General features: G+C 34.1%; 1 protein-coding gene across 11 annotated transcripts in view; it reads left to right on the top strand.

The window, feature by feature from the left end:
• Nucleotides 1-13,689, top strand: part of EMSY (EMSY transcriptional repressor, BRCA2 interacting) — an 88,440-nt gene that overhangs the window by 41,801 nt on the left and 32,950 nt on the right. For 10 of the 11 annotated variants that reach the window (XM_058545572.1, XM_058545569.1, XM_058545567.1 and 7 more), the window contains 2 exons: nucleotides 7,938-8,087; nucleotides 10,513-10,683. The exons of the other annotated variant lie outside the window; for it this stretch is intronic. In XM_058545572.1, the coding sequence (XP_058401555.1) occupies nucleotides 7,938-8,087; nucleotides 10,513-10,683 (321 nt within the window). The remainder of the gene's footprint in view (nucleotides 1-7,937; nucleotides 8,088-10,512; nucleotides 10,684-13,689) is intronic. 11 annotated transcript variants of the gene reach the window in all.

Raw genomic sequence — 13,689 nt, 5'->3', positions numbered from 1 at the left:
CTAAGGTCTGTTTGGGTGAGATTTTTATTTGTGAATCAATTATTTTATTTTATCTTTTGAATAGAAAATAATATATTTGTCAAAAACTGAAAAGTATAGGGGCCGGCCCAGTGGTGTAGTGGTTAAGTTCGTGTGCTCCACTTCAGTGACCCAGGGTTCACAGGTTTGGATCCTGGGCGTGGACCTCTGCAGCACTTATCAAGCCATGCTGTGGCAAGTGTCTCACATATAAAGTAGAGGAAGACGGGCATGGATGTTAGCCCAGGGCCAACCTTCCTCAGCAAAAAGAGGAGGATTGGTAACAGATGTTAGCTCCGGGCTGAGCTTCCTTACCAAAAAAAAAACTAAATAAAAAAAAAAAACTGAGAAGTATAACAACTGAGAAGTATAACAAGTCATACAGTGAATAAGTTGTCCTCTATCTGTCCATTTCTCCCTAACCATTAAAAAAAGGTCTTAGTTTCTTATGTATTTTCACAGTCTCTGAATATACAAGCGAATTTAAATTTTTGAATTTTTATTCATCCTCTCTTTTTACACAGATGTAGAATGTAACACTTGCACCTTGCTTTTTTTACCCCCCCTCCCTTAATGATGTTTCTTGGAGATCTTTCCAATGCAGTCAGTACATAAAATTAAATTATCTCTATATTCTACAGTGGATATACCATAATTTATGTAACTAATCTCCTATAAGGTTGTTTCCAATCTTTTGGTTTTTTTCCCCAAACAAAACTGCAGTAAACAGGACTGTACATAGTCATTTTGCATGTCTGTAAGTATATCTGTAGGATAAATTCCCAGGAGTGAGATTCCGAAGAGTGTGTCAAAAGAAGAATTTAAAAATTTGATACATATTGCTAGATTTTCTTCTATAGGAATTTTACATTTATACTCCAGTCAGTAATGTACACTTGAGTCCCAGTTTTCTCAGAGTGCCCTGTTCCCACCAGTATATTATCAAACTGTTGGATTTTTGCTAATCGGATGTGGGGGGACCATTATCTCAGTGTTGTTTTATTTTCATTTCTCTTATTGAGAGTGAGTTTGAGCAACTGCTGATATGTTTCAGAGCCCTTTGTATTTAATTTTTTGTGTACTTCATGTATTCATTGTTCATTCTTCTACTGTGCTCTTTTTCTGATCAATTTCTAGGAATTCTTTATATGTCAGGATAATTAATGTTTTGTATGCTTCATGATTTGCAGAGATTTTCCTGCTAGTTTATTGTTTTCTTTTGAGTTTATTTATGGAGACTTCTGCTGTGTAGATCTTTTTTGTTTTTATATAGTTGAATTTGTCAGTGTGGTTTTTAATGCTTCTAGATTTTTAGTCACAGTTCACATTTAAATCTTTTGGAATTTATCCTAGTATGAGGTATGGATAATACAGTGTATTGATAGTCAAAGGGAAATTGGTTTGTAGTTTTCTTTTTGTGTGCAGTCTTTGTCAGACTTCAGTTTCAACGTTATGTGTGCTTCCAAGAAAGAATTGTAAAGTTTTCATTTTTTAAAATGTTCTGTAATTTTGTTTAAAAAACAGCTTTATTGAGATATAATTCACATACTTATTTGTACACTTATTTAAAGTGTACAATTCAATGGTATTTAGTATATTTATTTAGTACACTTATTTAAAGTGTACAATTCAATGGTATTTAGTATATTCACAGATGTGTGATCATCACTACAGCTGATTTTAGAACATTTTGATCATTTTCAAAAGAAACCCTGTACCCTTTAGCTGTCACTTTCTATTCGCCATGACAATGTCTCTAGCCCTAAGCAACCACTCAGCTACTTTATATGTCTCTAGATTTCTATATTCTGGATTTTCATTATGAGTGGAATCATATTAGGCAACTGGGTCTAAAATTTTTAGCTTTTTAGTCAGGTTCTTTTGTGACTAGCTTCTTTCACTTAACGATGTTTCAAGTTCATCCATGTTGTAGCATGTATTAGTATTTCATTCCCTTTTATGGCTAAATAATATTTCACATTTTTATCCATTTGTCTGTTGATCTACATTTGGATTATTTCCACCTGTTGGCCATAATGAATAATTCTATGGAAAACATTTGTGTGTAAGTATTTGGGTATTTAATTCTCTTGTGTGTATACCTAGGAGTGGAATTGCTGACTCTAAAGTATGGTAACTCTATGTTTCATTGTTTGAGAAACTGCTACACTGTTTTCCAAAATAGCTGTTTTGGAATTTTACATTCCCACCAGTAGTGTGTGAGGGTTCCAATTTCTCTACATCCTTTCCAACACTTGTTATTCTCTGACTTTTTGATTTTAGCCATCCTAGTTGTGTAAAGTGGTATTTCATTGTGTTGTTAATTTGCATTTCTCTGATGACTACTGATGAGCATCTTTTCACGTACCCTTTATATAGCTTCCTTGGAGAAATGTCTATTTATGTCCTTTGCCCACTTTTTAGGTGGGTTGTCTTTTTGTCATTGAGTTGTCAAGCGTTTTTTTAAAATATATATATTTTGGATATTAAACCCTTATCAGATATATGATTTGCAAATATTTCCTCCCATTCTGTGGGTTGTCTTTTCACTTTCTTGATGATATGAACCTTTGAAGCACAAAAGTTTTTAATTTTGATGATGTCCAATTTATTTTTTCTTTTGTTGCTCATGCTTTGATGTCATATTTAAGAATCTTTTGGCAAATGCCAGATCATAAAGATTTATCCCTGTTTTTTCCTCAGAGTTTGATAGTTTTACCTCTTAAATTTAGGTCTTTGATCCATTTTGAGTTAATTTTGTTATGGTGTGAGGTAGGGATTCCACTTCATTCTTTTGCATATGGCTCTCCAGTTGTCCCAATACCATTTGTTAAAAAGACTATTTTTCCCCCATTGAATGATCTTGGCACCCTTGGTGAAAATCAGTTGACCATATGTATAGGTTTATTTCTGGACTCTCAATTCTGTTCCATTAATTTATATGTCTATCCATATGCCAGTACCACACTGTTTTGATTACCATTGGTTTGTAATAAATTTTGATATCAGGAAGTATGAGTACTCCATTTTTTGTTCTTTTTTGAAAGATTATTTCAGCTATATAGGTCCCTTGCAGTTCGATATGAATTTTGGAATCAGCTTGTCAATTTCTACAGAGAAGTCAGCTGAGATTCTGACAGGAATTGCATTGACTCTGTAGATCAGTTGAGGAATATTACCATCTTAACAATGTTCAATCTTCTGATCCATGAACATGGGATGTTTCTTCATTTATTTAGATCTTCTTTAATTTCTTTCAACAATGTTCTGTGGTTTTCAGAGCATAAATTTTACACTTCTTTTGTTAAATTTATTCCTAAGCATTTTATTCTTTTTGAAGCTATTATAAATGGAATTGTTAATTTTATTTTTTGGATTGTTCATTGTTAATGTATAGAAATGCAACTGAATTTTGTATTGATTTTGTATCCTGCAACTTTGCTGAACTCATTTTTTAGTTCTAGTAGTTTCAAATTCCTTAGGATTTTCTAAATAAAAGATCATATCATCTGCAAATAGAGGTAATTTCTTCTGTTGCAATCTAGATGCCTTGTATTTCTTTTTCTTGCCTTATTTCCCTGACTAGAACCTCTAGTAAAATGTTGAATATAACTGGCAAGAGAAGACATCATTGTTTTGTTATTTGTTCCTTCTATTCATGGAACTTCCATTAATGCCTGTTGTAAGGTGGTCTGCTAGCAACAGATTCTCTCTGTTTTTGTTTTTCTGGCAAAGACTTTATTTCGCCTGCAGTTTTGAAAGATAGCTTTGCTGGATATTGGATTCTTCATTGACAGTTTTTTTTTTGAGCACTTTGAATACATGATCCTGTTGCCTGCTGGCCTTCATTGTTTCCACTGAGAAGTCAGTTGTTAACCTTAATGCAGTTCCCTTGTAAGTGATAAGTTGTTTTTCTCTTGTTGCTTTCAAGATTTTCTCCTCATCTTTGACTTTTAGCATTTTCAGTATGATGTGTCCATGTGTGGATCACTGTCTTTATCCTATTTGGTGTTTGTTGAGCTTCCTGGATGTGTAAGTTATTGCTTTTCAATAAATTTGAGACATTTTCAGACATTATTTCTTTGAATATTTCTTATTTTTTCTGTTTCTTCCCTTTGGTAATTCCGTTACATGTATGTTGGTGCACTTAATGGTGTTCCACATTTCTCTGAAGTCTGTTCATTTTTCTTCATTCTTTTTTCTCTCCATTCTTTGGCTTGCATAATCTCTATTGATCTATTTTCAAATTGCTAGTTCTTTCTTCTGCCAGTTCAGATGTACTTTTGAGACCCTCTAGTGAATTTGTTGTTTCAGTTATTGTACTTTCCAACCCCAGATTTTCCATTTAGTTCTTTTTTGTAATTCCTATTGCTTTATTAGTATTCTCTATTTGATGCAACTTTGTTGTCATACCCTTTTACTTCTATAATCATGTTTTCCTTTAGTTTAGTGAACATATTTGTGATGGCTACTTTGAAGTTTTTTTTTTGTTTTCTGATTTTTTTTTTGCTGAGGAGAATTAGCCCTGAGCTGACATCTGCTGCCAGTCTTCCTCTATTTTGTATGTGGGTTACCGCAACAGCATGGCTGCTGATGAGTGCTGTAGGTCTGCGCCCAGGGACAGAACCCAGGCTGTTGACGCAGAGTGTGCTGAATTTAACAACTAGGCCACTGGGACTGGCCCAACAGATTTGATTTTAACTCTCTTTAGATGGACCATTTGAAGAGATAATCTGATATTTAATTCTATTTAGTTTTTTCTTTGTTAAATCTGACATCTGGCTGCTTTTACAGGTGGTTTCTGTTGCCTCCTTTTTTTCCAGTGTTTGAGTCATATTTTCCTATTTCTTTACATGCCTCCTAATGTTTTTGTTGGAAACTGCACATTTTGGATATTTATATTGATATTTTAAATATTACATGTATAGATATTAGATATTATATATTGTAGTTGGGTACTGGTCTTCCCCTAGGCCCTGCCCCCCCCACCGATTTGTTATTATTTGCTTGGTTATTTGTTGTTTAGTGACTAGATCAATTATTTTAGTGAATTTAAATCTCTGATGTTGTTCCTCAGGGAGGTACAGCTCTGTGTATGCCCACGGTCATTCTGAAATGACAGTGGTATTGGTATGGCTCTCTTCCTCTTATTCCTTGACCACACTCAGCCAAACTGCACTAACTGATTTCTCTATTGTTTTCAACAATGCTCTGCAGCATAAATTGCTCTACAAACCAAATTTTGGCTTCTTTGATGAAATAGTTTCAGAGATCTATTTTTGATATTTTTTCTGACCACAGGAAGGGTCCTCTCAGCTTCCTTATTCCTCAGTTCTCTCATGCAAGCTGTCTGGCCTATAGTCTAGAATGTTTCTTCATTATATCCATGAATCTCCTTCCAGTTGCTTTTCATCACATCATCCGTTGTTCTTGACGGTGCCCTTGGGCTTGAACTTCTCCATGCTCGCTTACAAATGAAGGGATTAGGAGCTATTTGTTTTATGACCTATTTCTACTCTGAGGCAGCTCTGGAGCTCTGGGGATAGGGTCCATGGCAAGCTTCTCTCTGAATGATACCTCAGCTCCAGGAGCTGAGCACTCAGTGAAGGCAGGGGTGGGAGGATGAGCAGCAGCCTGAGATCCTTTAGGTTTGCTTCTCTTGGTGGTGGAGCTACCGCCTCACAAGCCAAGGCAATGTTGATCAAAACCCCAGTATTCTCAGCAGTGCCATGCCCAAGATAGAGCCTTTGTTCCACAAATTGGGGGCTGGACAGAAGAAGGGAGCCCCCACTTCTTGATTGCACTTGTCTTGGACTTAGCCTTATCAGCAGGTACCTGGGGGCAGGATGAGATAAGCTGAAGTCCTGCTGCTCCTCACAAGAAAGCCCTCCAACTGGGAGCTGGAGTAAGAGGAAACCCTGTGTTCTTAACTGCAGCAGTCTGGAGAGAAGTCTTTGCCTCACTTGGGGGGAAGGAGGAATGGGTCTTAGTTTAAATACCACAGATCTTGCCTTTTTTACTGAACTTTTCTACATATTCTCGAACAGGTGTTTCTTAATTTTCCTTGGGACCATTTGCAGAGTTTTTTATTGGTGGTTCTTTTATCATTTTCACCAATTTCATTGGGGTTAGTGGGTTAACAGAGCTCCTCATGCTGTCTTGTCAAAAATAGATCTCTGGATATTTGTTTGTTTTTAATTGAGATATAGTTGACATATCATTGTATTAGTTTTAGGTGTACAACATAATGATTTGATATATGTATATATTACAAAATGATTACCCCAATAAGTTTAGTTAATATTCATCACCACACAGTTAGAATTTTTTTTTATTGTGATGAGAACTTTTAAGAGGAATGGTTTTAAATACATTGGAATTATCTTCTTTTTAAAGGACTGTAGAATTGTCCTGTGAAACTATCTGGGCCTGCTGTTTTTTGGCAGAAGGGAGGAGCTCTTAAAAGTTTGTTTTGAGGAAATTTGTCTCTTTAGTAGCTCTCTTTTCTGAGGTCAATTTGGATAAAAAGTGTTTTTCTAGAAAATTATCTGTTGATCCAGATTTTCTGCTTATTTGCATATGACTGAGCAAAGTAGTCTTTTATGATTCCTTTAATTTTTTTCTGTGTAGTTATTTCTTTGGGGGCTTTTTTTTTATATGCCTTAACCATTATTATAATTCATTAATGAGATAATGCTAGAAATCATTTTTTCCTGTATAACTTCACTATTTATGATTTATTATCAGAATTTCTTTATTTCTACAATAGTACTTTATTTACTGAATCTTGCTATTATTAGGTGCTTTACAATTTTGATTTATTTACTCTTCACAATAGCCCTTCTAGATATATACTAATAGTATCTTTATTTTATGGATAAGAAAGTTGAGTCATAGAGATTAAATAATTTTCCTAATTATGCCTGCATGTCATATTTTTAACTTACTTGTTGGCTACAAGAAATTTAAGATTATTTAAGGCAATTAAATAAATAGATTTGTCTTCTGATGTCTTAACCTAAATCACCATCCAAAAAAGTAATAAAATTTTTAGTTGTCTATGGCAATATATTCTATCCCACGAATTATTTCAGTGAAGTTAATGGGGAAAAAGTGTTATCAAAAATTTCCTTCCTCAGTTAACAATTATGAGTACTTAAATTTATAGTTAGCATGAGAGATTTCTTTTAAATGGACATTTTACATTTGGAAAGTCAATGTAACAATTATAACATTTAAATAAAATTTTTGAAAAATGTAAAAAAATTCATAACATCACTACCCTAACATTTTTATTTTATTGTTACTTATTGCCTTCAAATTCTTATCCACATACATATTTCATGTAGGTACAATAACAGTGTATCTTTTATTTTGTATTTGACAAAGTGAGCTATTAAAAATACTTTTAAAAGAAGTCAATTTAAAAATAAAGGTTCAAAAAGAAAATGTTCTTACTGTTTATAGTTTTCACCAGCCTCTATAATTTAAGAGGTTAGAGAAATCTTTGGTGTAGTTGGAAATATATAAAAGCTACATTAACTTTTGTTTTTGACTTCTTATTCTAATCCTTTTATCCCAAGTATTTGCATGGAACAGATTGTTTATTTGTCTGTAAAAATTAAGGTCAATGGCTAATCTGGTTTGACAGCTCTTATATGACATGGTCATGACAAAAGATTGATTTTTTTAAAGAACTTATTAATAGCTTCTGTAATGTTTTAATTGTATTCCTAAATTAGAGAAATTAGGAAAGATAGGAATTTGGGGAATAAAAATTTGAGTTTCATCAATATGGAAAAAAGCTTCTCTTTAAGCAAGACTGAATAAATATGTATAACTACTGCCCTCTTGGGTTGGTATAAGGCACATGTTTTTAAAAATAATTTGCACTGAGATTTATCTTTCTTCTTTCAAAGGTGTTAAAATCATCACACAACAAGTTCAACCAAGTAAAATTTTACCCAAACCAGTAACAGCAACCCTGCCCACCAGTAGCAATTCCCCTATTATGGTGGTTAGCAGTAATGGTGCAATTATGACAACTAAACTGGTAACCACTCCTACTGGTAAGTTTTCTTGAGCATCAGTCCGTTCATTCATCATATATTCATTGAGTAATTTCTTTGACCAATAATGTGCTTGACAGTGCAGATATAGAGATTAATGAGACAATTCTTCAGAGAGGCCTTTCTTGACTTCTCCCTTCCCCCCCAGCTGAAGTTAGCCCTCTTTTATTATTGTCGCAGTCCTCTGTACTTTTCCTTTATACCGTGTACTACAATTTCTGATTATTTAGCTACTTGTTTGTTGATTTCTTGAATGTTCGCCTTATTAGACCATGAGCTCCATGAGGATAAGGGACCATGTCTGTTTTATTCACCAAATATATGCAGAGCTGGTCTGTAAGTAGGTGTTTAGACAGGTTTTGTTGAGTGAATGAAAACACAGTCCCAGCCCAAAAGGATCTCACTCTGATGAGGTTGAGAGTCTGTGTTACATTATAGTGTAGTAATAAGCATTACTCAGACTGAAGGAAGTACAGGATACCATTTTGCCCAGATATGAGAACAGTCAGGCTATCCTCGAGGAAGTGACAGTGTAGAACATTTTAAGTAGTACCACCCTCGGTGACCTTGAGCAGGTTACTTAATCCTAAATCTTTTCTCTTGTCATTTAAATGGGATAATAATACCTATACCATAAAGTTATTGTAAGTAGTCAGTGAAATTAGGTATGTAAAGTGCCCAGCAGAGTGCTCAGTAGCTATTTTTATTAATTAAAATTAGAATTCGCCATTGGTATTATTTTAAATTTGTATAACTCTTACCAAACTTATTGAGGAGAGTCAGTATTTAGATGATAGAATCTAAATAGTGTAAAATGATACCTGTCTCAAGTTTACAAGCTATCTTCTATTGGCCAATATGTAAAGGTCTTTACAAACATTACACTTAATCTCCCTTAGGCTTTAATATCTCCATTTTCAGTGACAAAACAGAGACTTACATTAAGCAACTTGCCCAAGGACACACAGCCAATAAAGGGCAGAACTGGGATTTGAACCCAGATCAGATTGAGTACATTCACATTATTTTGCAACCATCCAGAACTTTTTCATTTTCTGTACCCACTAAACAATAACTCTCCATTCCCACCTTCCCCCAGTCCCTGGCAATCACCATTGTACTTTCTGTCTCCATGCAAAGCCTGTGCTTTTAAGACGCTGTTATTCTTGTATTAAATCTATTGTACTTCCCCCAAAACTTTCCTCCATTTGGTACAAAGATAGTAGTAAAAAATAATAATTTGTCTATGCTTATGTATCTATATTAAGATAAGTGTTTCTGTTTTTAAAACAAAAGCTTAAGTTGAAATTTTTTCAGTTATAATTCAATTGATTCATACTATGTATCTTTATAGCATATTTACTTTGCACTAGATTTTTTTTCTGGTTCAGATGTCTGTTTATAACCAATTTAAACTAATTCTACTTAATGTTCTTCCCCTCCTCCCTTTTTTGGGTAGTGATTGTATTTTAAAACAGTGAATAACTTACTAAAAGCATTTTTGGGGGGAGGGGGTTGTTGAATATTGTTATCACAGTGACCTCTGAATCTAATTATCATGAAAAATTTTTTTTCAATTGAAGTTGTTATCTTTGTCATCTTCATTCTCCCTAAGACTAATAATTCTTAGTTTAGGAATAGTATTTCTGAGTTACCAGATTTGTAAGAAACTATGACAGGTTCATCTGGTTAGTTTTTAATTCCTGTTAGGGAAAAGAAAAAAAGTTCTAGCAATACTGGGGAAGAGTGTAAAATCCTTTGAGAGACATGAAGAAAAATATTCTAAAGGGTCAGTCAAAGTTGAGGAAATATGTAAATAGGGAACTTTTTAGGCTAAAAAAAAATATTCCTGGCAACTCTTGGCAGCTTCAACTTTAATCTCTAGTAAAATGATGGAATAACTCTTTAAAAGATGGAAATATGTTGAGAGGGTAGCAGAGTACAAAACAGTAAAAGTTTATAAAATTTTAGGCAAACAGTACTGTCTTATTTGCTGAGTGCTGACATTGGGTTTGGCACTGAGACAGCATAAAACAGATGCAGAAACCTTAAAATCTATAACAGAAATATCTAAAATGCTCTGGCAGGAAAGATGATTAAATTTAAGTTTCTTTTGGCATAAAACTAGTGGAAGAAGGGTAGTGGAAGAAGGGAACAGAGTTAGTTTTACTTTTTCTTGGGATTAATAATTTGATGCAACACATCACAAAATTTTATGTGTAAAATTAATTCAAATTGACTTGGCTATAGTTCCTGGTATGTGCATTGAAAACTGGCTGTAAATTGTAACTTAATGTCTTGACACCTTGAAATTCCATTTTCAAGTTAGGCAATGTAGATTACATTGAATTATAGTTAAACTGTATAAATTGTCATTCTTATAAGTAATGACAAATTTTTCTTTTTGGCTTTTCCCTTTTTATAGGCACACAGGCAACCTATACCCGGCCAACAGTGAGCCCATCCATAGGTCGGATGGCTGCAACCCCTGGAGCTGCAACCTATGTGAAAACTACCAGTGGTAGCATCATTACAGTAGTACCCAAAGCATTAGCTACCTTGGGGGGCAAGATAATTAGCAGTAATATAGTTTCTGGTAGGTATATACGAAATATATTAAAGGTATAGGTGACCAGTAAGAGGCAAAAAGCATATTTCCTGAACTGTTGAAGGATTCTGTTTGATCTCAGTTTCCTGCTTAGGAATCTAAGAGCTTTGGTTTTAGTCCTGATGTTTAGTGATTAAGTATAGTTTTTCGGTTCTGATATTAAATCTTCACATTTTAATTTTTTGATAGGTTTAAAAGAGAAAGAACATTTAGTTGCTTTTAATCAGAATGGAAAGATTATGGTTTACATTTGCATAGAGATTTTTCATTTACAAAGTATTCTCCCCTTTGTCAATCCATTCAGACCTCATAACTCTAAAATAGTTGGTATCATCCTCAATTTACAGATACAGACAGACTTAAGTTTAGAGAGATGAAATTGACCTAAGACCACAGAAGGTAGATAGTGGAAGAATCAGTATTTATTCATCTAAATATGTTTGAGGGACCATATCTCATTTTCAATTACTAATGTCACTTTAGCTTATTAAAAATGAAAATAGTTGAATATCTTTATTTGCTTTTCACCATTTATATTGACTGTTTACTTTTTAAAAATATTTTATTCAGATAGTGAAGGCTCATATTTATTGGTATTTTAGAACTTTACCTGATTTTTATTGGCTCATTAATTCCTGCAGTATTTGGATTGTGGACTCTGAAGTTGAATGTTAAAATGGCATCCGTTTTCATTGAGTATTACTTTTTAATTAAAATGATGTAAATAATCTCTGATCAAGCAAAAGCCCTGTGGACTTTAACTGTCTACTATTTTTGCGGACTAGCCATATTTTGTATGCCCCAGGTGAGTTGTTCTAACATTTTAAAGTGAAGGGATTGAAGTTCCTGGCAGTAATATAATGTTGCTGATAACTCGGGGAGTGAAAAAAAACAAAGCAGGGCATGGTATTGGCATAAAGCACTGTATTTAAAGCTGCTAATTTTGGCTCTACTTTTAAATGTAAGTGAGAAAATCCAACATTTGCCAAACTGAGGAGAATGAAACCAGTAGGGAAAGAATCATCATACTCCAGCTTTTAAGAGGATATTTTAAATAACACAGTTAAAACTCAAATTATAATTTATTACCTGACAATATCTTTAAATAGTATAGAACACATACACAAACGTTTTTCAAAAAGTTGTCATGTTTTTCGTTGGTATATAGTTTTTTATGACCATAAGAGTTTTTCTTTACTTATGTATGAATTCATAATACCATATAGCTTGAAGGAATGCCTAGATGTCACAAGGTCTCTGTTTTCAGACCTTATTTATGATTTAGCTGCTTTGTACCAGGTTAGAGCAATACCAGCAAGCACATTTTCCTAGAATCAAAGAGGTGGTGAGATATATATCCTACACATGTATGCGTTTATCCACCTTTGTATTGAAATATACAGCAACTCATGATTAGTTGCTATTTCAAGTGTATGGATACAAATGAGAAGAGTTCTTAAACTTTTCCAGCACTATAAGATATACTTGGCACACAGTTGAAACAACTTTCTTCAGAATTGCCTGGAGCTGATTTTGTCTCTGCCTCTCCTTCACTGTTTGACACTTTTATTCTAAAGAAACTCTCTCATTTCTGACTGCTCTAGACTTATCTTTATGTTACATATCAATATATATTATAAAAACAGTTCTCTTATAATCTTGTTCCATGCTATTGGGATTATAGGTTAATTAGTAGTTTTCACAGTAGTTTCACTGGTTGTTTATTCACAGCAAACTAGTATGCCTGGTTGGATAAATTTAAACAGTTTGCTGCCTTCATCCCTGGTCAGATGCTGGATTCTAGAGTCTGTGGCCCCGTACTCCCAACAAAAAAGAAATGCTTTTCTTTTTAATAATTTTTTTTTAATTATTATTTATTTATTTTTTCCCCCAAAGCCCCAGTAGATAGTTGCATGTCATAGCTGCACATCTTTCCAGTTGCTGTATGTGGGATGCGGCCCCAGCATGGCCGGACAAGCGGTGCGTCGGTGAGCTCCCGGGATCCGAACCCGGGCCACCAGCAGCAGAGCGCGCGCACTCAACCGCTAAGCCACGGGGCCGGCCCGAAATGCTTTTCTTAAAATACACTCAGACATCTAGCTGTAAGAATAGAAGCCTTAAAAAAAAAATTCCCTCTTTGTGGGGAATTTGGAAAATTAAAGGTACAAAGAAAATTAAATGATGTAATTTTAATTAAAATTAAAATGGTACAAAGAAAATTAAAAACCTATAATTTTCACCATGCAGAGAAATATGTTAAAATTTAAGTGTATATGTTTCTGTTCATTCCTTTTTCTGTTCATTTTTTTGGATAAATGAGTTTGTGTATATTATATTTTTTTAAATGAGATTTAATATAATCAGTTATCCTTTTTTGTTATAATATTATTTTCCCATTCCACTAAATGTGTTTTTTTGTGTGTGTGTGAGGAAGAATAGTCTTGAGCTAACATCTGCTGCCAATCCTCTTTTTGCTGAGGAAGACTGGCCCTGAGCTAACATTTGTGCCTATTTTGCTCCATTTTATGTGTGGAACGCCTGCCACAGCATGGCTTGATAAGTGGTGTGTAGGTCCACGCCCGGGATCTGAACATGCGAACCCCAGGCCACCAAAACGGAGTGCGTGAGCTTAACCACTATGCTACCAGGCTGGCCCCTACACTAAATGTGTTTTGACACCTCCCATACGCCCACTTAATGGCTATGCAATGTTTCTTCATACGATGTACCGTAATTTAGCCATTCTCTCATTGTTGAATGTTTTAGATTGCTTACAATCTTTTTGTCATTATAAGTAATCCTGTGATGAACATCATTATACATAAATTATTATGTGGAGTTTTTACTTCCTTTGTATAATATCCTAGAAGGCAAGTTCATGCTTCCAAAGTGCTTTCTAGAAAGGTCAAGTTTTTCTTTTTATTATAATAAACAGTTAATGGAAGGCATGACTATTTTTGCAGTTATTTAACTCATCGAGTCAAATAGAGAGAA

Source organism: Diceros bicornis, chromosome 7, assembly GCF_020826845.1.
Source record: "Diceros bicornis minor isolate mBicDic1 chromosome 7, mDicBic1.mat.cur, whole genome shotgun sequence".
Classification (NCBI taxonomy): Eukaryota; Metazoa; Chordata; class Mammalia; order Perissodactyla; family Rhinocerotidae; genus Diceros; species Diceros bicornis.
Note: the sequence above shows the minus strand (reverse complement) of the source record. Positions and strands in the feature narration are given on the sequence as shown.